General features: G+C 45.0%; 2 protein-coding genes, 1 non-coding gene and 1 pseudogene across 4 annotated transcripts; 2 read left to right on the top strand and 2 right to left on the bottom strand.

Annotated features, from left to right (window-relative positions):
* Window positions 1-5,971: 5,971 nt before the first annotated feature.
* On the top strand, window positions 5,972-8,845 carry LOC133889353 (ABC transporter C family member 14-like). 2 transcript variants are annotated; one of them, XR_009903906.1, is made up of 6 exons: window positions 5,972-6,200; window positions 6,719-7,024; window positions 7,118-7,181; window positions 7,265-7,504; window positions 7,667-7,848; window positions 8,287-8,845. XR_009903906.1 is itself a non-coding variant. In XM_062329877.1 (5 exons), the coding sequence occupies exons 1-5, from the start codon at window positions 5,997-5,999 to the stop codon at window positions 7,765-7,767; spliced, it is 915 nt and encodes a 304-aa protein (XP_062185861.1). In that variant the 5' UTR covers window positions 5,972-5,996; the 3' UTR covers window positions 7,768-8,845. The 2 variants fall into 2 exon arrangements, 1 of the variants encoding a protein (XP_062185861.1); XM_062329877.1 differs by having other exon boundaries at window positions 7,667-8,845.
* Window positions 8,846-17,911: 9,066 nt separating this feature from the next.
* On the bottom strand, window positions 17,912-18,050 carry LOC133889869 (small nucleolar RNA Z247). The gene has a single exon (XR_009903951.1). It is a non-coding gene; the product is annotated as a small nucleolar RNA Z247 (small nucleolar RNA).
* Window positions 18,051-18,525: 475 nt separating this feature from the next.
* LOC133888416 (senescence-specific cysteine protease SAG39-like) lies at window positions 18,526-20,020 on the top strand (annotated as a pseudogene).
* Window positions 20,021-20,618: 598 nt separating this feature from the next.
* LOC133889774 (UDP-glucosyltransferase UGT13248-like) lies at window positions 20,619-22,781 on the bottom strand. The gene is made up of 3 exons (XM_062330245.1): window positions 21,936-22,781; window positions 21,299-21,683; window positions 20,619-21,186 (listed from the first exon to the last, which is right to left on the bottom strand). The coding sequence occupies exons 1-3, from the start codon at window positions 22,779-22,781 to the stop codon at window positions 20,849-20,851; spliced, it is 1,569 nt and encodes a 522-aa protein (XP_062186229.1). The 3' UTR covers window positions 20,619-20,848.
* Between the last annotated feature and the right edge of the window lie 301 nt (window positions 22,782-23,082).

Raw genomic sequence — 23,082 nt, 5'->3', positions numbered from 1 at the left:
ATATGGTGTAGATAGAAGTATGTTATGGTTGCGTTGATTATATCATATATTGTCTACCTGTGAATTGTGTTGTCAGTTATACCGCAACTACAGAGGAAATATGTCCGAGGATTAACTCCTGTCGTAGGGATCCCGAGAGACCCCTTTTTAGAGATTTGGCCGGGGGGATGATCCTGAATAAGTTCGTCGGAGGAATAAATGGAAGTGAATGCAAATGCAACGGCCGGTGGTGGGGGATGTTGATCTAGTGCAAGGAGAAGTAAATGCACCGGAATTTTGACAGGTTCGGGCCGCACGGGGGCATAATACCCTACTCCTGTATGGATGTAATAACTGCCCTGAGGAAGTCCCTCAAGGGTACTGTTGGTTACAAGAATATTTGTCTAACTAAGGGCTTAAGGCTCCTTATTCTTGGGCAGGGACTGTGCTCTGAGTTGGTCTATGGTTCGGTTCTTGGTGCTTCTGTGTTCGATACTTGCGGTTTCTTACTTGATTGCTTCTCCTTTTCTCTTCTGTGCTGCCCACTCTTTTAAGCACTCGCCGGCTGCGACATGCCCCGAACGGGAAAGAGGGGGCACTAGTTCCAAGACGTCACGACTGGGAAAGGCGTCATCATTTCTTCTGGGTGAAGTGACCAGGGGGTGGAAAACACGGCGCACGCCCGGTCACCTGTCACCATAAACATCCTGGCAACGGGCGCCGTAGAGAGGGCCCACCGGGCAGCCGCAGAGCAACCTGGCGTGCCCGCCCTGTCTTGTTCCTCTGCCACAGCAGGGCGGCAGACAGAACGCCTTGATCCTGGCGATGTTATCCCGAGACACACCGGAGGATACGGGACGGGACCTGTGCAATTAATAGCCCCACGCCTCTCTGCCAAAATATGGCAGGAACTGACACTGCGACGGGAGCAGTTGGGGATGTCAGGCCACGCACGCTCATTGAATGCGGCCTCGGACCTCTGACTGACTGACACCCCATCGGCGGGTGCCTCGGGGGTCTTTCTGAGTCGTCGGGGCATCGAGTGCTCGAGGGTACTGCTCCCCGAGCACTCTCTCCTGAGAATGCCTATCCTTGTCCTCGGGGTACCGGGTGCTCGGGGGTACTGTTCACCTCCCCGAGCACCCTCTCCCGAGCACTCTTGCCCGAACCTTCGGGGAATCGAGTGCTCGGGGGCTGCTACGTGCAGCCCCGAGCACTCTCTCCCGAGCACTCTTACACGAACCTTCGGGGAACCGAGTGCTCGGGGGCTGCCACGTGCAGCCTCGAGCACTCTCTCCCGAGCACTCTTACATGAACCTTCAGGGAACCGAGTGCTCGGGGGCTGCCACGTGCAGCCCCGAGCACTCTCTCCCGAGCACTCTTACGCGGATCCTCGGGGAACCGAGCGCTCGGGAGCTGCCACACGTAGTCCCGAGCACTCTCTCCCGGAACTTGGCTCTTCTGATCGTCGGGGGACTAGGGCGCTCGGGGATGACCGGGCACCTCCCCGAGCACTTTCTTCCCGGTACTTAAACTCCGCGGATCATCGGGGAATTGGGGTGCTTGGGAACCACGGACTGTGGCCCCGAGCACCTTCTCCCGGGACTTGAACTTTCCTCACCCCGCAGGAGGGACCTCGCGGGATGGCGACACGTGGCGGATGGCTGGCCTGGCCTCGGGACTCAGGGACTCCCGGTTCCCGATACACTGATAAAATACTACCGAAATTTTTCATATTCGAATAAAATATGTTTAGTTGTAAAGTAGGGTGTTACAGCTATCGACCTATCGTTTAAGGAGTTTATGAGTTATCTATTCCGTTTTACCCTTACTGTTACTCCATTAACTTCATTCAACCTTCAACCTTTGTTGTTGTATTGAATAACTCTAAGGTACTTGAGTTATGATGGGTAAACTGGTACAGTAACAACCTTATTTAAGCCACCTTGGTATGCTAAATTCTATCTAAAATGACATCTAATATGAAATTGAAGGGAGTACATGATTTTGTCCTTCATCAAAATGTAATTTTCTAGCAGCGGACCACGCTCTGGCATCTTGATCAACTCCAAGTAAAAGACTTGTATATCCTCCTTGGATCAAAGGCGTAACATTGGTCGTAGAATCTCCATACGTATTGGCAGAAAAGTTTAGTATTGCATTACTAGCACTGGTCCTTGCATCAAATGATCCTTGTACCAAATAAATGCAAAATTATTCATAACAGAATAGGTGCAAGTTAATGAGTTGTTGTAAGACAATAATGGGCCTAGTATGTCTCTTACAATCAATTGCTTTGGATCTTCTCCACCTTGTATGTTATTTGTTGCATTCTTTGGATTTTCTCCTACAATTTAGACATGTAAAAGTGAAGCAAAATTATAATTAGCTATACTAGAATGCGATGAGAAAAGGACATGTTCAGATGGGTACCACTACTTTTTTCTTAGCAGCCTTTGTATTGCTTCCTTTTTTCTTTTCAGATACATTTCTTGATCTTTTAGTCTTTGGACCTTTTATCATCTGAGGAACTCTAATTGATATTTTACCTTTTAATATGTCTCTAGCACATTCATTACAACTTCGAGAAACCCCATAAGATTTGGCAGGCATTTGGCCTAGTGAGTTATCTGCTTTTAGGTCCAACTTATCTATAGCACTCTCCAAATCATCAAGAAGTTCTTTCTAAGCTGAACACTTCAATGCAACATATGCTGCCTTTCGAGAGATACGTGCGGCACATGTTGTCAAAGTTTCCTTATTGTTTCCTTGATTCGCAGAATAAAACTCTCATTTTGCATATTTTGTCCATCTATTTAGTATATACTTATTAGGCAAAAACAAAAACATCATTGATATTAAAGACTCACATAGCATGCTTGCATAATAGACCTGTAATCAAGTAAAATAATTATTAACAAGATGTATTGTAAACTAGTGTAATTTTAAAATGTGTATACATACCAATGGATTCATACTTTTTGCAAGAACATGTTATGGTCATATCCTCTGAGTTAAGTGCAATAATCGCTTCATCTTGAAATTCCATAGGCATAAACTTGTAAGTCATGATTGTCCTCATAGTTTGTAGTAACTTGCATGAGAAATAAAATTGCTCTTTAAATTGCTCCTCAAAATCTGAATAAAGCCTCCCTGTATGTGACTCAGCTGCGATCTTTAACATAGGTAAATCTCGAATATAAGTAATCAGGATAGTGTGTCGTGACTTATAGTCTGCATCTAACTCATTTTCAGGGAGACTAGCAGCACACTTCTCACATTCTACTAGGAGTTCTGAAATACAAAGTTTTCTACGAAACCTTTTCTTAAAAACATTATTCATACCTTCACTCCTTCGAGCTCAGGTCATATCAGCAGTAAAAGAGTCACAGAAGACAAAAGCCCACTTCTCCCGTAAATCATATAGGTTTCTCATCCATGAGTTCTCCTCAAGTTTGTAACTACTCAACAATTCATACCATATTTTGTTGAAATATGCCATTGACCTTTCTTCGTAGACACATCTATTTTATTCAATAAGAAACTGAGGATGGTCAGCAATTACATGACTAAGATGTTTAGCTGCATTCATATAAATGTGCCATAAACAAATACGATGCCTCGTGCTTCGGAATACAAAGCTAATTGCTGTTGAAATGGCAACACATTGATCTATGAAAATTGTGCTAGGATGCTTGGCTAACATTACTGTTAGAAATGTGTTGAAAAGCCAAACAAATGATTCAATGGTTTTATTAAATAACAGTGGAGCTCCAAAAATAACTGTTTGCTTATGATGGTTGGTTCTAAGGAGTGGAGCAAAAGGCATTTGAAACTTGTTAGTCTGAAACGTGGTGTCAAACAACATAGCATCACCAAATCATGCATAATCCATGATAGTATAGCCATCTACACAGAAGAAATTAACTATGCGACCATCCTACTCATCCAATTATATGGCATAAAAAAGTAGGATCCTCTATTTTCTTATTCTTCATGTATTCCAATAGCGTTTGCGCATCATCGTATGCCAAATACTTCTTACTCTCACGACCAATCTGATTATTGCAATCCATCCGTGAGAAGGGTACATTCTCAGCTCCTCCGAACCACTATATGAAAAACTCATACACTTGGTTGGCTTCATTCCAGCTTCTCGTATTTGACCAATTAACAATTTATCCGCCTCAATAAAATGTCGTTGCAACCTCAACTTGTGTGCCTTGTTTGGACTAGCTAGATAATGATTGTGTTCGACCACAACCTTTTGCACTGTCCACTTTTGACAAATTTTGAATTGAACACTAGCATCCCAAGACGTCCTAGCAATAGCATTTTCTTTCAAAGTGTCATGTGATGAGTGAGCACCTCGTTCCCATTATTTACTGCAAACTATATGCTTCTGATATATAATTTTATCTCCTCTCCTCCTTGTGTTGCTCTTTCTAATAAACCCAATCTTTAATTTTTGACATAGGAGTTGTACATCTCATATGCATTATCCTTTGAATTGATACTCATTCTAACTTGAGGAACAACTAAAGTTTGACCAAGCTTATCATTCTCCTGCAGTACAATAGGATAAAAAATAAAATGATCTAACTACATTAAAAAAATATGTTAGGCTCAACTTTGTTAGCTCTGGTTAATGATTCCTTAGGTCTCATGGCTTCAGGTATTTCCAAAACTAACATGGCTTGACAATTCTGCTAAAATGATACAAATAGGATAAACAATAAAATGATCTAACTACAATAAAAAAATATGTTAGGCTCAACTTTGTTAGCTCTGGTTAATGATTCCTTAGGTCTCATGGCTTCAGGTATTTCCAAAACTAACATGGCTTGACAATTTTGCTAAAATGATACAAATTAGTCTCAAAAGAACTATTGCCAATGCAAGAACAGCCAGCGCGCAGGGAAGCAGCTGACATGAACATATATGTTGCACCGCGCACCTGGATGGCAGTCCTGCCATGGAACATTGACTCGTCGTGCACGCTAGAGCTTATGTACAACACGTCCAGTTCATCCTCACCGATGTTGCGGCCACACGTAGCCTCGGCTGGTCGCATCCCGTTGGGGACTGCCTGCTCATCGATATCAGCGACGACGGGCTGCTCGACGATCTAGACATAGCCGGGCTGCTTGTCGTGGATGGGTTGCTTGTCCACCTCGGTGACATCGGACTTACTGCTCGTCGTGGACGGGCTGCTCGATCTCGTCCAGGAGCCCGGCCATGGATGGATGGACTGCAGACGATAGCACAAAGCTGACGATCTCGGATGTTTGGTGATCATGCACGAACGTTGCAGAAAGGATGGTCTCGTGCATTCAGACGGTTTCCTTTCTTGTTAGATCATGATCAGATCCTATTTTGTTAGCCTCACGTATGGGAATTTCCCAAGGTATCCTATTCTGTTACCCAATAGGCACAGTTTCCTTCTTTTGATTGATGGGTCGGCTTGCGAGCTGTGCGGCTCGGCTCTGTTTCACTTGGCTTGGCTCGCTAGCTTTGAGATGGTTGCCGGGGACACGTGGCGAACAGTTGCGGCACGATTCCATAGAATTTTTTTCCAACAAGGACCAGGTGTTGTCAAATAGCTACTCACTGCCCTGATGGGAAGAGAGCACACCACGACCTCTTGCATAGAGCACACAGCCGATGTCGTTTTCACGCCGAAGAAGACACGGTGGGTGAAGACATCATGCTCAGTGCGGAAGGAGCAGCAGCCTCCGGCCACCGGGCGTCAGCCTGATCCGCAGATGCAATGATGAGTGGCAGAGGACGAGCCACACCCCTATCCGGCAACCTCCAATTAGCGCGGTTGAGGCCGATTGCAGCGGCGGACGACGAAGCAACCCCAAACTCTGGATGCAATTTTGCTTGATTGATAAGCTGACAATAATGCTTTTAAATTGGCATTGCTGATAATTAGTCTCTGTAGATTTATGATCATGATATTTTCATAGTCCTGAGGAATTGGTGTTTGCTATACTGTTGCAGAATTTGTCGGTATGTCTCTTTCATATGGCCTCTCCCTCAATTCTCTGGTGTACTTTGCAATATCCACTAGCTGTATGTTAGAAAATGAAATGGTTGCTGTGGAGAGAGTGAATCAGTTCAGCACTCTTCCTTCTGAGGTGGCTTGGGAAATAGAAGACAATCTTCCTTCTCCAAATTGGCCCACTCATGGAGATATCGACATTATGGATCTAAAGGTTAGCGGTTCTTATTTACCCTTATTTTACTAATTTTGCCCCTACTGGTCCTTTTTTCAATTCAAAGTACTCAAATGGACAGTCCTGTCCTTATGTTTTTTATCCTGTACAATAAGAAAACTCATATTCCACGTAAATTTGAGGCAACTGTCGTTCTATCTTGCACTTAGGGTCTGTTTGTTTCAGGCTGCTTCCGGCTTCTGCTTCTGTCACAAACCTAGAAGCCAAAAGCCCAAACAAATGGGTGTCTTTAAAAGTGGCTTCTGAGGAAATAAACTAGAAGCTAGCTGAGAGTAGTTTTTCTGAGAAATAGTGTGCTGAGAAGCTAAAAAATTATTAAAATTCAACAGCTAAAATCCAAAAGCAGCTTTTCAAAAAAGCCAAAAGCTGAACTTTTCAGAGAAGCTAAAAATAGAAGCCCAAACAAACAGACTCTTACTAAAGTGGAGAATGCATTGAAACATTCTGTTGTAATGAGGGACTTTACAACAACTGAAACACCATTTTTATCATTTCAGGTTAGGTACCGACCAAATACACCTCTAATTCTGAAAGGTATTAATCTAAGCATTAGTGGTGGAGAAAAGATAGGAGTTGTAGGAAGGACAGGCAGTGGCAAGTCAACTTTGATCCAAGCATTGTTCAGGCTCGTTGAGCCTGCGGAGGGGAAAATGATCATTGATGGAATAGACATATGCACATTGGGTCTGCATGATCTTAGATCTCGCTTTGGCATAATTCCCCAGGAGCCAGTTCTTTTTGAAGGAACAATCCGAAACAACATTGATCCGATTGGGCAGTATTCAGATGCTGAAATATGGCAGGTATGGTGTAACTAACATTTTGTTTATTTTATCCTCCTTCCTTCAGGGTGCCCTGTGTTAGTTAGTCATGGGCATTAATTCACATCGTTTCAGGCTCTGGAGCGCTGCCAGCTGAAAGAAGTAGTAGTTTCAAAACCTGAAAAACTTGATGCTCCAGGTATGCTATTTTTACGCTTCCTTGTATTTTTGTTGGCATTGGTTGCATCTTCCACTCATTTATTTTGTTTTTGTTCTTCATAGTGGCTGATAGCGGAGAGAACTGGAGTGTAGGCCAAAGACAGCTTCTTTGTCTTGGTCGTGTTATATTGAAGCACACTCAAATCTTATTTATGGATGAGGCAACTGCTTCAGTTGACTCTCAAACTGATGCCACCATTCAGAAGATCACGCGACAAGAGTTCTCATCGTGCACAATAATAAGCATTGCGCACCGAATACCAACAGTCATGGACTGCGATAGAGTTTTGGTGCTGGATGCAGGTAGATCTCGTCAGTCTTGCTGCTTATTGGACATTGGTAGAAAACATTTGTTCTTTTTAAGAGCTCTTTGTTGCATATAGCATTTGATATCTGTTAAGATGAATGTGAACATTTCTTGTTCCAGAATGTCTCTACTCTAAAATATCACCATTTTCTGCCCAGGTCTGGTAAAAGAATTTGATGCACCATCGAGGTTGATTGAACAACATTCTCTCTTCGGTGAGATGGTTCAGGAGTATGCCAATCGCTCTTCGGGCCTGTAACTTTTTTTAGGGAAATACAGTAGCGAGAACTGTACTTCGAACTGTAACTTCATCCATTGTGCTGTGGATTTTAAGGAATAAGTAAGAGTTATTTTGATAGCTTTGCTTGAGTGTGCATATGGAGAACTTGTGGAGAAAACAAAATTAGATGTTTCATAATGTTAGGAGTGCGCCAAGTTGAACTAAAGATCTTGTTGTTGCAGTCCACCCCTTTAGATCTTCTAGTAGCAGTAGTTTAGTCCAAAATAAATCCCCAAGTTTTGCCCGAAGAGGTGGTAGGTATGTTGAAGATTGGGTTGATGCCACTCTGTGGCCATTGATTCAGTCTTCCTCGTCGCGGTTGCCATCTTTGGTGGTCCTCCATTCGGCGACAACCTCTCGTTGAGGGGGCCCGTTCGCCCTTGGAGTTTCTCGTGCCGCAGCCTCCCCACACATCGGGATATCTTGTGATGGCGTTGCCGTCTGATTCTTTGGGCAATGTTCGGTGAGTTCTAATAAATCCCACCTTCTCTATGGCAGGTTTGATGTGCTCCTTCTATTTGCTATTGGAGGAGTCTACTTGACATCCCTGTTGGGGGGTTTGGGTTTCGGGTTGTTGGCCTCATTACCCGCTGCGGCTAATGTTACCGGGTCTTATAAATCGGTCATTCCAAGGAAGGAGGTGCTAGTTTTGAGATTCATGTGCTGCAGCCAGTGAAACAATAGCCGATGTTCTACTATGGAGTTAGACGCGCTTTGGAGTCAATTCCGAGGCGTTGGATATTGTGGCATATCCAGAGTTTGGGGTTGCTTGACAGTTCAGCACGAGGATTATTGGATATTGAAACAATAGCCTTTTGGTATGCTAGGATTTCAGGTGATTTGTTTAGAGATAAGTTAGGAGTTGGATTGAATTAGGACTGCTTAGAGATAAGTTAAGAGTTGGATTGTATTATGACTGTTTAGAGATAAGTTTGGCAGGAGATATATTATGAGTTGGAATTAATTTAGGATTGAAAATTTCTCTCTCTATATAAAGAGGTAGCCGCACATTATTGTAATCAAGCAAGAGAAAAATTAATCTAAGTCTATTAAAATATTCTAAGTTCTCCTCATCTATAGTCTAATATCTCCTATAGCAGCTGACTCCTTGCTGACCACCATGACAAGAGAGCTAGAAATAAATTGAAAGTTCTCTTTCCAAAGACTATAGAGATATCTCCTTGTTTATATGACATTGTATTACTCTGAGTTGAGCAAACAGGATGACTTGTCTTGAAATGCACTTGTTACTAGGTGGCATGTTTTCTCAGCTGAAAGCTAGTCTTCTTCAGCTTTCTTCCCTTATCTGCTGCAGTCAAATATGTGTATAGGTGTATGCGCACCTACCAACCAATGCACATTAAGCACTTTAAAGGATCCCCGAAAATTCATGTGTATGTACAATACATTGGCATATGTCCATTTACAAAATTTATGCCCCATGAAGTGAAAGAAAAAAAAAAAAAGACGCGACAGAGGCGATGAGAGGGAGGCGGCTGACCATGGCGTCGGCAAAATCGCCGTCGCCGGTGGGATCCGCTGATGGACATCGGTCTCAGCGCCTAAGGATCGACATGGACTACACTTGTCGGCGTCCGCTGATCCGCTCGCCGGAAGTGGATCCAAGTTTTGGGCCTTGGCAAGTGATACGGACTCAGAGGACGAAGATCAGTTCGATGACCAAGCATCGATCTCTACACCGGAGTTTGTTCGTACAGCATTGGAGGCAGGATATTCCATGCAGGATTTGATCCAAGCGGAGAGGAACCTGTCCACGCCTGATACGTCAATGAAGGTAAAAAATCTTGATGGTGTTTCAGGTGGGAAACGTCGTGTCACCTGATTATCTCGATTTGGATAGAAGAGGAAGGATTGGGGGAAGGGAAATGGAAGAACTCAGAGGAGTCCAAGTGTGTTCATCTCTCTTGCCTCCCTCTGGTTACAACTCAGCCGAATAAAACACACGCTACTCACTGCCTCACTCGTGCGCCGGTGCCAACCAGCCACTCATGTGGGCTGTATTTGCGGTTGGGCCATTGTTCAAGCAGCCCACGTCTTAGCCCAGTTGCAGCTCGATCCATCCCGCGGTCGCCTTCTTCCACCTCCAGATCAGCGGTGCTGACAATCCTCCCTCCATCAGGAACTGCTTGTTCCCAAGCCGGCGCCTTCAGGAAGCGCATCTTGAGGGCATCCAAGTCTTCCCATGTCGCCAGAGATGCCGGCAAGCCTGACCAGTGGATGCACACTTGGGCCGTCATCATCTATCCTTCTTGTACAGTCGCCGCTCCAGGATCTCCTCGGGCACTTGAGTTTCGATGAGGACATCAAGGATCTCCAGGCTTTGTCCTGCGCTGCTCTCCGACGTGTGAAACGCCTTCTTCAATTATGACACATGGAACATCAGATGCACCTAGATTCCCTTCAGAAGCTTCAGTTTGTATGCCATCGATCCCACACGTTGGAGCACCTAATGGACCAAAGTAGCAGAAAGCGAGCTTGTGGTTAATACAGTGTGCCACGGATGTTTCGATGTATGGCTGAATCTTCAAATACGCCCATTCTCCCACTTCAAAGACCCCGTCAGAGCGCTTCTTGTCCACATAATACTTCATTCTTTGTTGAGCTCGGTCCAGATGCTGCTTAACCAAGCGAGCCATCAGTTACCGCTCTTGCGTCCAATTGGCCATTTCTGGCACGGAGCATACCGAAGTATCCATAATTCCAAGTTGCCGAGGAGGACGCCCACAAGGCCACAAAACACTTCAAAGGGAGACCTTCCAATGGCAGAATGATAAGAAGTGTTATACTAGAATTCAGCGAGAGGCAATTAGGCACTCCATTTAGACGGGCACGCATGCATGAAGCATCTCAAGTACATCTCCAAGCACTGGTTGATTCTCTCCGATTGCCCATCAGTCTCAAGGTGATATGATAAACTCATCCTCAATTGTGTTCCCACCAGGCGAAACATCTCCTTCCAGACTGCGCTGGTGAAAATCCAGTCGTGATCGGAGATCAGCGACTGTTGCAGCTCGTGCAATCTGTAAATCTGGTTCAGATAAACTTGCGTCACATGTAAAGCTGTGAAACGATGTACCAGTGGCACAAGATGTGCATATTTTGAGAACTTATCCACAACCACAAGTACACAATTGAATGCATTGGATACTGGCAAACCTTCGATTAAGTCTAGCGTAACGATCTGCCAGGCATGCACTGGCACCGAAAGGGTTGCAGCAACCTTGGATACCTAATGCGCTGCGGCTTGGCCTGTTTGCAGATTCCGCAAGCGCTGATGTATTGGTTTACCGCCTTCTTCATTCCTGGCAACACGAGCAGCTGCTTGGCACGACGGTAGGTGGCCTCCACCCCTGGGTGTCCACCCACCACTCCCGCGTGCAAGGCATTCAACAATTCTTGCTGAATAGTCATGCCCCGCTGAATTGACAAAGGGATCAGGTGAATCGGGGCCGTATACCCTGTAGGATGGCATCCGTGGACTCAAAACCTTGCTGAGGAATGTGATCGAATGTTCGTCTTGCATCAATACCACTCCCACCCCTTTGTTAGATGCATCCGCCTCAATCACAAACTATTTGTCGAAGTCCGAAAGAGCTAAGACTGGTGCAGACACCAGTGCACTTGGTAGCGCCCTAAAGGCGGCCTCTGTGTCTACTGTCCACACAAACACACAATTCTTCTTGAGTAATTCGGCCAGGGGCTGGCTGATCTCGCCAATACTCGAACAAACTTTCGGTAATACCTGGCCAACCTGAGGAATCCCCTCACTTCACGAACATTCGTCAGTACTGGCCAATTGCGGATGGCGGCGATGTTCTTCTCGTTAGTAGCGACCTCCCACCAGTGAAAAAATTATCGCCGAAAAAAAATCGATAAATCCGATAATCCTGTTTATCGGCGAGGGCCGGTAAATTTACTTATCGGCCAAAAATATCGGTAATTTTTGAATTTGGCATCTTTTGATTTCCGAATCCAACACGCGAGCAAGAAAACGTCAGCTTGTAGGCCGCTAGACCACCCCTTCAATCCTAATTCATTTATGTGTTATTATTTAGTTAAATGATTTGGATGCAATCTATGTGATTTTCTATATAAATTAAATCTTTTTTTTTTCAAATTTTGTCCGAAATATTTTGTCTATCGCCGATAGAATTATGATAAATCCGATAATGCTGTTTATCACTAACCTCCGATAAAAAATTTTTATCGATAAATTTTTCCTTGTTCCTGAATCGGTGAAGGATTGAGGTGGCGACCTCCCGATTCGAGGAGACGGAGCCAAAGAAGAGGTCGAATCGGCAAAAGACCGAGGCGGCGACCTCCCAAATCCATGACACGTTCACCCACTTGAAGATCAGTGGCAACACATCAGAAAGAAGACGATGAGCCGGCGGGAAAAGCCAGCGCCGACGCAGAGGAAGAAAGCAGCCGTGCTCTATGCAAGATGAAGCACAGTAGCATTGAGCATGTGCTGGATGAAGCACCACAACCGGGGAAGAGCATGTTAGATTATACAGTAATTAACAGAGCACAAAAAGCCAGTGTGCAAGCGGAGGATGCTTCCCGGCGCGGATCCGTGATGAGTTGGCGTCGGATCCGGCGACAAATCCCGGTGGCAGAGCTCGATGAGGCTGAACACGACAAAACCCGGCGGCTGCTGGCTCAGAAAGAAGAGCTGCAATTTGGCTGTGTGTTTGGTGACGAGCAGAAATCTCGCGCTAGAGCCCAAGGATGACCAGCGATGGCACTGATCGGCCGAAGAGCAACAACAGCGGTGGAAAAAGGAATCCGGCAGGTGTGAATCAGAACAAAGAGCACGCCGACGGCAACAACATTGGTGGTGACGTGCGGGGAAGTGCAACCTACAGGGGAGAGAAGTCTAAACAAAACTCTAACCTAGACATCTGATACCGTATTATAAATAATATTTGACTATGTTGAAAACCTCATTGGACAATATATAGAGTATAAGAGTTCGAATAGAAAAATGACCCTACTAATGAATACATAAAGGATTCTATACTCCTAACAATTACTATATCTGTTTTTAAATAGATTCTATTTAGCAATACATGTAGCCAAATTTTAAAAACTTTGATTGTTAATATAAAAAAAGTATTAATATTTATCACAAGAAAATGGTATTACTAGATTTATTATGAAAAATGCTTTCAAATGTGACCATATTTTCAATAACTTTCAATAGCAAATGCATAGAAAAAGTAATGGTAAAATATATGTATTGGAGACTATGTCGACGTCCAAAATAACAAGTAAAAAAAAATGAAGATAGTATTAGTTAATAGATAGATTTTCTCTCTTCATTCACTCTCTACTCCACATTGGCAAAAATATGACGTGCCTTCCCTTATATCTAGCTGATATGGATGGTTGGAGACACCATAGGTGAAGTAATATAGGATGCAGCATGCATGTTGGTACAGTGTTTGACAAAATTACATACAATAAAGCCTCAGTAGTTGCATCCTCCACCAACAACATAGCCTTTTTACAAGGGAACCCACTCCAGCGTTGGTACACACCGGTAAACTTCAACGGAAAAATCAATAATCTGTTGGTCCGAGGTCTTCTCTCTTAGTGCTCTCTTGTTTTGGTCCCTTGTGTTAGGTAAAACTAGACACAAGCGTTGGAAAAGGCAAAATTACCTAAGTGGGTTTTGGACAGTCCCTGCTAAGTTTACGCAGATGGAAGCCACGCCAAGTCTGACGATCCAGCTGATACAGCAGCAAATATATAACAATCTTCTCTATCGATTAATGATTTCAGTTTTGGTCCATTATGTGAACTCGATCCGGACCTGTGTGAGTGCAATCCTATTTAGCAAGTCCCATTTGGCCCGGAAAATCTTGTGGAAACTCCAAAGGAGCTGGTCGCCGCCTTTTAGAGTTTCTGTTCAATCCTTGTAACCCGAAAGGGCGATTAATAATCTTTGTACTTACGTGAAAACACGAGGCACAAACATCTGTCCCTCTCAGCTGTGCAACAAAGCGTACGTCTCATGCTCAACAGTTTTATATCATCTGGGACGAACTTGATGGCCACGCACACCACCCAACTAAACTAAGTACATCGTGCAAGCACCGTATCTCTGTAAAATAGATTGGGAAGCGTTGAACCCTCCCGGACCGCTTTGCGTGTTAATATAGATGACGAGAAGAGCCCCCGCCGTGGCAATCACAACAGAACTGAAGATTACAACAAATACTAGAAGATTACAACAGATTTACAATTCTATCTCTAAGCATGTATATCTTCCAACAGCCCCCCTCAATCATAACTTGCACAAGTTAAGATTGCATCTGAATTTTTCCAACTGCTGAGTAGGGAGAGATTTTGTGAATCCATCAGCTATTTGATCCTTTGAAGATATAAATCGAATGTCCAGGACCTTGCGTGCAACACGTTCTCGTACAAAATGGTAATCAACTTCAATGTGTTTAGTTCTTGCATGAAATACTGAATTAGCTGACAAATATGTTGCACCAATATTGTCACACCAAAGACACGCTGCTGAAGGACAAGAGATGCCAAGTTCTTGTAATAATGTCTGTACCCACATTATCTCAGCAGTTGCATTGGCTAAAGATTTATATTCTGCCTCTGTACTTGATCTTGATACATTGGCTTGTTTCCTGGCACTCCATGACACAAGATTAGAACCAAGGAATACTGCAAAGCCACCTGTTGACCTTCTGTCATCTGGACATCCAGCCCAATCTGCATCTGAAAAGGCACTAACAAGCATAGATGACGATCTCCCAAAACTTAAACCAATACCTAAGGTACCTTTAAGGTACCTCAAAATCCTTTTTACTGCAGACCAGTGCAGGGTGGTGGGTGCATGTAAGAATTGGCATACTTTATTCACAGAGAAAGAAATATCAGGTCTAGTTAAAGTTAAATATTGAAGTGCACCAACCAAGCTTCTATATTGTGTAGAATCATCAGGACCCAGTAAATCTCCTTTGGCTGTGAGTTTTTCTGCAGTAGATAATGGTGTACAGGCTGGTTTACAATTGTACATACCTGCACGTTTTAATATATCTGAGGTATACTTCTCTTGTGTTAACAATAGACCATTATGTGTCCTTTTTACTTCTATGCCCAGGAAATAATGAAGATCACCTAGATCCTTGAGAGCAAAATCCTTCTCCAAGTTCCGAAGCAAAGCCTTGGTGGCATCCTGAGATGAACTGGCAACAATGATATCATCAACATACACCAACACAAAAATTGTGATTTTGCCCTTGTTGAAGAAAAATAATGAAGTATCAGTCTTTGAAGCAACAAAACCAAGATCCTGTAACCTCATGCTCAACTTGAAGTACCATGCTCTAGGTGCTTGTTTCAAGCCATACAGGGTCTTATCTAACTTACATATATGATGTGGTCTGGTCTTATCCTCAAAACCTGGTGGTTGCTTCATATAGACTTCTTCCTCCAGAACACCATGAAGAAACGCATTCTGTACATCCAATTGGCGAAGATTCCAACCCTTTGACACTGCAACAGACAAGATAATACGAATAGTGGCAGCTTTGACTACAGGACTGAAGGTGTCCTCGTAGTCAATTCCATATCGTTGTTTAAATCCTTTAGCAACTAAACGAGCCTTGTATCTATCAATTGTACCATCAGCCTTTCTTTTAACTTTATAGACCCACTTACAATCTATAATATTTCTTCCTTTGCAAGGTGGAACTAAATGCCATGTATTATTTTTCATGAGAGCAGAATATTCATTTTCCATAGCCTTTTTCCAATCTTTACTACCAAATGCTTCTTGAACATTTTGTGGTTCACCAGTAGCAGTCAGGAAAGCATACCTTATTGTACCATCTGTATAGACTTTTGGTTTTGCAATACCTTGCCTTGATCTGGTAACTGGTCTTATCAGCACTGTTTGCTCGGTCACCTGTTGTTCCAGCGCAGAAGATCCAGGCGGCAACTCAGGCGCAAGATGTGACATCGGTCCTGGCTCAGCTGAGAGAGATCCGGACGCGACTGTCGCAGAAGCCTGCACAGAGTCTGAAGTTGTGCTGAAGAACGCATTATCAGGCGCATGCTCAGGAACCGGAGATGATGTCTGCTCGGGAAGAACGCCAGGAGAATCACTTCTGTTTCCGTGCGAAGAATTGCCTGGAAAGGTGCTGCTGTCTACATCGCCAGTACTGCTGTTCCCGTACGAAGAATTGTCGGGAAAGGTACTGCTGTCTACATCGCCAGTACTGAAAACGCCTCCATGTACTACATCGCCAGGATTGACGCCGGGATTAGCGCTGCTGCCGCCATGTACGCCGGGATTAGCGTTGCTTCCGCCATGCACCCTGTTTTCACCTGATAGCTGTTCTTCACAAGAAATATTAGCAGCAGAATCATTAATCATAGATTGATCACCTAATGTTACACCCCCTTGATCAATATGTGATGGATTTTGGAGATTAATGGGAAGCAAGGAAATTTCAGACCGAAGAAGAGGACCAGCATTGGGATGAAGATGAGCAAAAGGGAAAACATTTTCATCAAACACAACATCCCTAGATATATAGACACGCCCTTTCAGATATGTCTAAGCACTTGAATCCTTTATGGAGAGAACTGTATCCCAGGAAGACACATTGCTTAGAACGAAATTGGAGCTTTCGAGAGTTATATGGTCGAAGATTCGGCCAACACGCACAACCAAACGTGCGAAGGAAATTGTAATTTGGTTTTTCATGAAATAGATATTCCAAGGGGGTAGAATACTGTATGACCTTGCTGGGAAGACGGTTGATTAAATATGTAGCAGTAACAAAAGCTTCATCCCAGAATTTAAGTGGCATAGAAGCATGAGCAAGAAGGGCTAGACCAACCTCTACTATATGACGGTGCTTTCTTTCTGCCGAGCCGTTTTGCTGATGAGCATAAGGACATGAGACATGATGGGAAATGCCAATTTTTTGGAAAAAGCTATTCAACTTTTGATACTCGCCTCCCCAATCTGTTTGCATGGTGATGATCTTTCTGCTAAAATGTCTTTCTACAAAACTCTGAAACTCATGAAATTTTTGAAAAACTTCAGATTTTTCTTTAAGCAAGTAAATCCATGTAAACTTGCTATAATCATCAATAAAGCTAACATAATATTTATTTCGTCCAACAGAACTGGGTGCAGGGCCCCAAACATCTGAAAACACAAGTTCTAAAGGGAAACTTGAGACACTTGTAGACTTAGGGTAAGGTAACTGATGGCTCTTGGCCTTTTGACATGCATCACACACAGACTCTTTATTGAACTTATCTGAACATGAAAGTTTATTTCTACTAACGACTTGTTGGACAATAGATAAAGACGGATGACCCAAACGACTGTGCCATCTTGTGGGTGAAGGTTTGATGGCACCACAAACTTGTCGGCTTGGACTAGATGATGAGGAAGCCGGCGGCAAAGGATAAAGACCACCCTTACACTTGTCGTGAAGGAGAGTTTTCTTCGTTGCCTGATCCTTGATCAAAAAGAAGTTTGGGTGAAATTCAAGAAAGGCTCTATTGTCAGTAGTAAGGCGATGAACAGAAACAAGATTTTTGTTGGCCTTAGGAACATGAAGCACATTGTTTAGATGCAAATTGCGATTGGGGGTACGAACAATAGTATGACCAATATGATTAATGTTCATACCTACACCACCGGCTATGTGAATTTAATCATTACCAGTATACTTGTCTCTCACAGTCAATTTATCAAGGTCGCTTGTGATATGATCTGTTGCCCCCGTATCGGTGTACCAGTTTGTGTCAACACCATATGAAGAGGTAGCTGCAGCAGCACTTCTTTCTTCTCCTGAAAAAGAGGTGTCAAACCTTTTATAACACTTGATAACAGTGTGACCGATCTTGTTGCACAGCTGACAGATTGGTCGGTTGGATTGATTGGAGTAGCCGCCATTGTTGCTTGATCTGCTGTTGTTGAAATAGTCCCTTCGGCCACGGCTGTTTCCACGGCCACGGCCACCGCGTCCACGACCATCACGTCCACCACGCCCTCTTGATGCAGAGTTGACAGAGGACTGCGAGCCACCATGAAGAAGATCCATGCGCATCTCGAACGAGAGCATTTGCGCATATAGTTCGCCCACCGTGATGGGCTCAACTCGAGCAGCCATAGCAGAAACAAGCGGATTGTAGTCGATGTCGAGGCCAGCGAGGATGTAAGACACCAGCTCTTCATCGTCAAGCTTCTTGCCCGCAGATGCCATCTCATCTGCTAAAGACTTCATCTTGCCGAAATATTCAGCGACGGACATGACGCCCTTCTGTGTTGTTGACAGCGCCATGCGAGTATTAATAACTCGTGCTCGGGATTGTGAGGCGAAGATACCTTCGATTGTGCGCCACACATCAGCAGCCGTCGGCATGGTGGCGACTTGAGTAAGGATCTCGCGCGACAGAGATGACATCAGGAAACTAAGGACTTGCTGTTCTTGAGCTGCCCAGCGTTCAAGCGCAGGATTTGGGACCTTCTCGATCTCGTTGCCACTCTTGACGATTTCCAAGGTGGCAACCGGAGCAACAGCATTGCCGTCGATGAACACGGCCATCTGTGCACCGCGTAGGGCCGCAAGAATTTGCGCCTTCCAAATTGGATGATTGGTCTTCGTGAGCTTTTCCGTGACCGACTGGCCAAGGAGAGGGGATCCAGACGGAAACGCCGCCATGGATGAGGAGGAGCTAGATGAGAGTGAAGCCATCGCCATGGATGTGGAAGAGGGAGGACCTAAGCTCTGATTACCATGTAAAATAGATTGGGAAGCGTTGAACCCTCCCGGGCCGCTTTGCGTGTTAATATAGATGACGAGAAGAGCCCCCGCCGTGGCAATCACAACAGAACTGAAGATTACAACAAATACTAGAAGATTACAACAGATTTACAATTCTATCTCTAAGCATGTATATCTTCCAACAATCTCTACTTACTTAAATACATACCTGCAGCTATATATACCCATGCATACCACCCAGATCCAATCACCAAACAAGGCAGAGTTCACTGCAGCACTAGAACTGTCCTTGCAGTGTTGCAGTCAAGGAGTAGCCATCATGGCCATCCCCAAGACCCCAACGCTTTGCTCCTTGCCATCCTCGGCTGCGCCCGCTTCTGCAGTGCTGTCTGTGCAGCCCGCGAACTTGGCGATGACTCGGCCATGGTGGCGAGGCACGAGCAGTGGATGACCCAGTACGGTCGCGTCTACAAGGACAACGCCGAGAAGGCGCGACGGTTCGAGGTGTTCAAGGCTAACGTCAAGTTCATTGAGTCCTTCAATTCCAAGAACCGCAAGTTCTGGCTCGGGGTCAACCAGTTTGCCGACCTCCCAGCGACGAGTTCAGGGCAACCAAGACCAACGAGGGGTTCATCCAAGCGTGGTGAAGGTGCCTACAGGATTCATGTATGAGAATGTTATTAGCATTGATGCGCTTCCGGCGACTGTGGACTGGAGGACCAAGGGTGCCTCGCTCCCATCAAGGATCAAGGACAAGGTGGTAAGTAGACTCAAGAAACCATACATGTGTAAAAGTTTTGCAACGATACCGGTACTCAATGACATATATCGAAACAAAATTGATTGCAGGCTGCTGTTGGGCGTTCTCAGATGTGGCTGCCATGGAGGGCATTATCAAGCTAAGCACAGGCAAGCTCGTCTCAATATCAGAGCAAGAGTTGGTGGATTGTGATGTCCATGGAGAGGACCAGGGCCGCAACGGTGGTGAGATGGACGATGCATTCAAGTTCATCATCAAGAACGGTGGCCTCACCACTGAGTCCAACTACCCTTACACTGCGGAAGATGGCAAGTGCAAGGCTGGAAAACGACAGTGCTGCAACCATCAAGGGTTACGAGGATGTCCCGGCTAACGACGAGGCTTCCCTCGTGAAGGCGGTAGCCAATCAGCCTGTCTCTGTTGCTGTAGATGGTGGTGACATGACATTTCAGTTCTACTCCGATGGTGTGATGACCGGCTCTTGCGGCACTGATCTGGACCATGGCATTGCAGCCATTGGTTATGGAAAGGCCAGTGATGGCACCAAATATTGGCTGATGAAGAACTCATGGGGCACGACATGGGGTGAGAATGAGACAATGAGTACATGAGAATGGAGAAGAGGGGCTTGTGTGGCCTTGCCATGCAGCCATCGTACCCAACTGAGTAGGCAGTACATCAAATGCCTCAGATTCATACACATACACGCGATTGAATAAATGGACGCCACTTGTTCTTGTAGTAGATTGCTCAGGTGTCTGTAAATTGTTTTACAGGTATACGTTATGTAAATGAATACCATGTAAATATTCTGGGTGTGGAAACTGGAAAGGTTGATTCGAGTGATGTGGGTTATTTGCCATGGAGCTTTGAAATTCTAATATGTTTAGTAATTTTGCACGTAAATTGGCAAAATAAACTTTCATAGTTAGTGCTGCTACCTCCTGTACTTTTGAATGTATTGATGCAACAGGAATAACTTTTGTTGTTAGAATCAAACTATGAAGTAGATTATCAATCTTTGGAACTGATTGGTTCTGCTTTTCAAATCTGAGCGTAATATGGATGGTTCTTCATTAATTTGTTTTTGTCTATGCACCTTTTAACATATTTTGATGTTCAAGGTGAAAAATTGTGGCTTCAGGCTGCTTGATTCACTTTTTTTTGGCTGCTTCAGATTGGCATAAGCATACAGGAGCCATCTCAGCAATGTTCCCTTCAAACTATTATGTGCTCCAAACGTTTCGAAGTTGCATAAATAACCTATATATCTTAAGGTATGCAAATATCCTTCATTTAAATATGATAAACACCTGCAAGTAGCACTTACAATCCTTCAAAAATTAAGTAAAACAGTCAAATGACAGACATGTAACGTTGCCTTTTCAACGACACACATATCAAAATTTCAGCATCTTTGACCTTCCTGAATATTTTAAAAGGTACAGTATCATAAAAAATTATTATGCTCTCTAACTTATACTATATCACTGGATGTTTAACTTGATGAATACTTTGCGGCGAATTCAGCAATGTTCTTGTCGGAGCTCCCTCCTTTCTGCATTGCCTCCCTGGCCTTCTGCCTCCACATAGTGGCATTCCTCCTGTACTCATCCTTCCTCTCTCCATCCATCACCTCCCTGATGCACCTTTCTACCTCGTCTCTCATCACCAAGCCATTCTCTTCCTTGCGCACCCGCACTCCCATGCCCCACATGCTTTCCATATATTTTGATATGGTAGGCTGGTCTGCCCAATGCGGTATTGCCACCATTGGCACACCATTAGCAATTGCCTCCAATGTCGAGTTCCATCCACAGTGCGTGAAGAAACAACCTGCATGTTCATAGTACAATCATTCAAGAAAAAGTACATAACTAATTTCATACATTGCTTATTAGTTTGTCTTGTTTTGCTTTATAAATAGAAGTCTAATCACTTCGCATACCTGTGGCTTTATGTGCCAGGACCTCAAGCTGGGGGCACCAAGAAACAATAATGCCCTGTTCCTTGCACTTGTCACGGAGTTCAATGGACAGCTTGTGTTCCTCGTTTGTCCTCACAACCCAAAGGAATGGTTTGCCAGAATTGCACAGTCCATTGCCAAGCTCCTGTAATTGTGCTTCGTCGTATTCTGAAACAGTCCCATAGGATACAAAGAGTACAGAGCAAGGAGGCTGCTTGTCAAGCCAAGCCATACACGACACAGTGCTGCTGAAGAGGTCAAAACCGTAAGCCTTGTTGGACGGCATACGGTCGTCATCGAGGTAGAATGACGGCAAGGTTGGGCCGATTGTCTTTGCATGCCATGTTAACTCCATGTAATCTGCCTCCTGCTCATGAGTTAACAAAACAAATATGTGAACAATTTTGTGAAACTAATGATAAAGTAGATTGTAATAAGAGGCATCACATGTAGATGAGGAATAACAAATTATCGATTCGAAAATTGTCATTGTGAACAAAACAAACCCATCAACTTTTCACAAGTGTCATGAAAGCAGAGAATGGGCAAGGAGCACTGAATATTTATATTAAGCAAAACAACAAGCAGGTGCGGGGCATGATCGAAGGTGACTTCTCACCTCTGGTTCGATGTCGTGGAATGAGTTGACAAGCACGTCGTCGGCGTCCTCCAGCCCCTCGAACTGCCGCATCAATGCTTGAACGAGCACCGGGTAACAGTCCGGTCTCGCTGCGAACGGCGACACGTCGTCGAACCCCAGCTCTACTCCCAGCAGCCCGCGCGCGTGTAGCTCTCTCCCGTCCTTTACCGGCAGCGCCAGCCTCCCCGCCCATACCTCCCCGAAGACGATGTCCACGGAGCATGGCTGCGACAGGAATGCCGCGGCCGCCACGCCCGCTGCCTGCGCCACCCGCCGCGCCCAGGGCAGGTGCGGGTCGTACACTAACACGCGCACCTGCCGCCCCTCCCGTGCCTCCGACTGCAGCAGCTCCGCCAGAGTGTCGGCGCCCACGGCCTCAAGCTGGCGCCTGTACTCGGAGAGGTCGGGGCACGAGGCCGCGCCGCCCGCGTCGAAGCCGTCCGAGATGGCGGCCACGCTGAAGGGCTCTCCAGGGGGCGGAGTGGTGGAGAGCACATACCGCGAGGTGACGAGCGTGGGGCGGAGGCCGTGGTACGCGAGGCGGCGGCCGAACTGGAGCATCGGGTTGGTGTGGCCCTGCGCGCCCGGGTACGGCAGGAGCAGGACGTGCGCGCCGACGCCTTCTTCCGCTGAGGAGGAAGTGGTGTTCGCCATCGCCATGGTGCTGGCGCTCGTGCTCCCCATGGCTTGTTTGCCCAGTGCTGCTGTGCATCCCAACTTGTAGGCGTTGGTGCCGTGGAGTGGCGCGCAAGTTTCTTTCCTGTGAAGCGAAGCTCGACCAGAATTTTCCGTTGACTGTGTAGTCGACATGCACGTTTGTATCATGGGGTGGTTTCTTCCTCCATTTCTCTGTTGCTTCCTAAGCGCAACAGAAACAATCACCTTCTTTGTTGTAATGTACTAGTCCATATCTATATAAGAAACAATCTAGGCTGGCAGCATTCGATTGGGTTTCGAAGAAATGTATGCGCGTACGTAGTTTCTGGAAAATCAATATTACAAATTTTGAATACGCAAGTCCATAGTTCTATATTCACAATTTGACATTGGGAACTCGAGGCCAAAAGCAATCTAAATACTAAAAATAATGAATTTTAGTTCTTGAATTTTTGAAGTTCAGTTTATC

The sequence above is a fragment of the Phragmites australis genome, chromosome 13, assembly GCF_958298935.1.
Source record: "Phragmites australis chromosome 13, lpPhrAust1.1, whole genome shotgun sequence".
Classification (NCBI taxonomy): domain Eukaryota; kingdom Viridiplantae; phylum Streptophyta; class Magnoliopsida; order Poales; family Poaceae; genus Phragmites; species Phragmites australis.
This window is presented reverse-complemented; position numbering and strand designations above follow the sequence as displayed.

What these genes read in the sequence shown, in the direction of transcription:
- LOC133889774 (XM_062330245.1), bottom strand. Translation starts at nt 22,781, where the DNA reads ATGATACAAACGTGCATGTCGACTACACAGTCAACGGAAAATTCTGGT. An exon ending in TCCACGACATCGAACCAGAG is followed by an intron (nt 21,684 to 21,935) that starts GTGAGAAGTCAC and finishes ACTCATGAGCAG; the next exon opens with GAGGCAGATTACATGGAGTT. An exon ending in CCTGGCACATAAAGCCACAG is followed by an intron (nt 21,187 to 21,298) that starts GTATGCGAAGTG and finishes ATGAACATGCAG; the next exon opens with GTTGTTTCTTCACGCACTGT.
- LOC133889353 (XM_062329877.1), top strand. Translation starts at nt 5,997, where the DNA reads ATGTCTCTTTCATATGGCCTCTCCCTCAATTCTCTGGTGTACTTTGCA. An exon ending in TCGACATTATGGATCTAAAG is followed by an intron (nt 6,201 to 6,718) that starts GTTAGCGGTTCT and finishes TTATCATTTCAG; the next exon opens with GTTAGGTACCGACCAAATAC. An exon ending in CAGATGCTGAAATATGGCAG is followed by an intron (nt 7,025 to 7,117) that starts GTATGGTGTAAC and finishes ACATCGTTTCAG; the next exon opens with GCTCTGGAGCGCTGCCAGCT.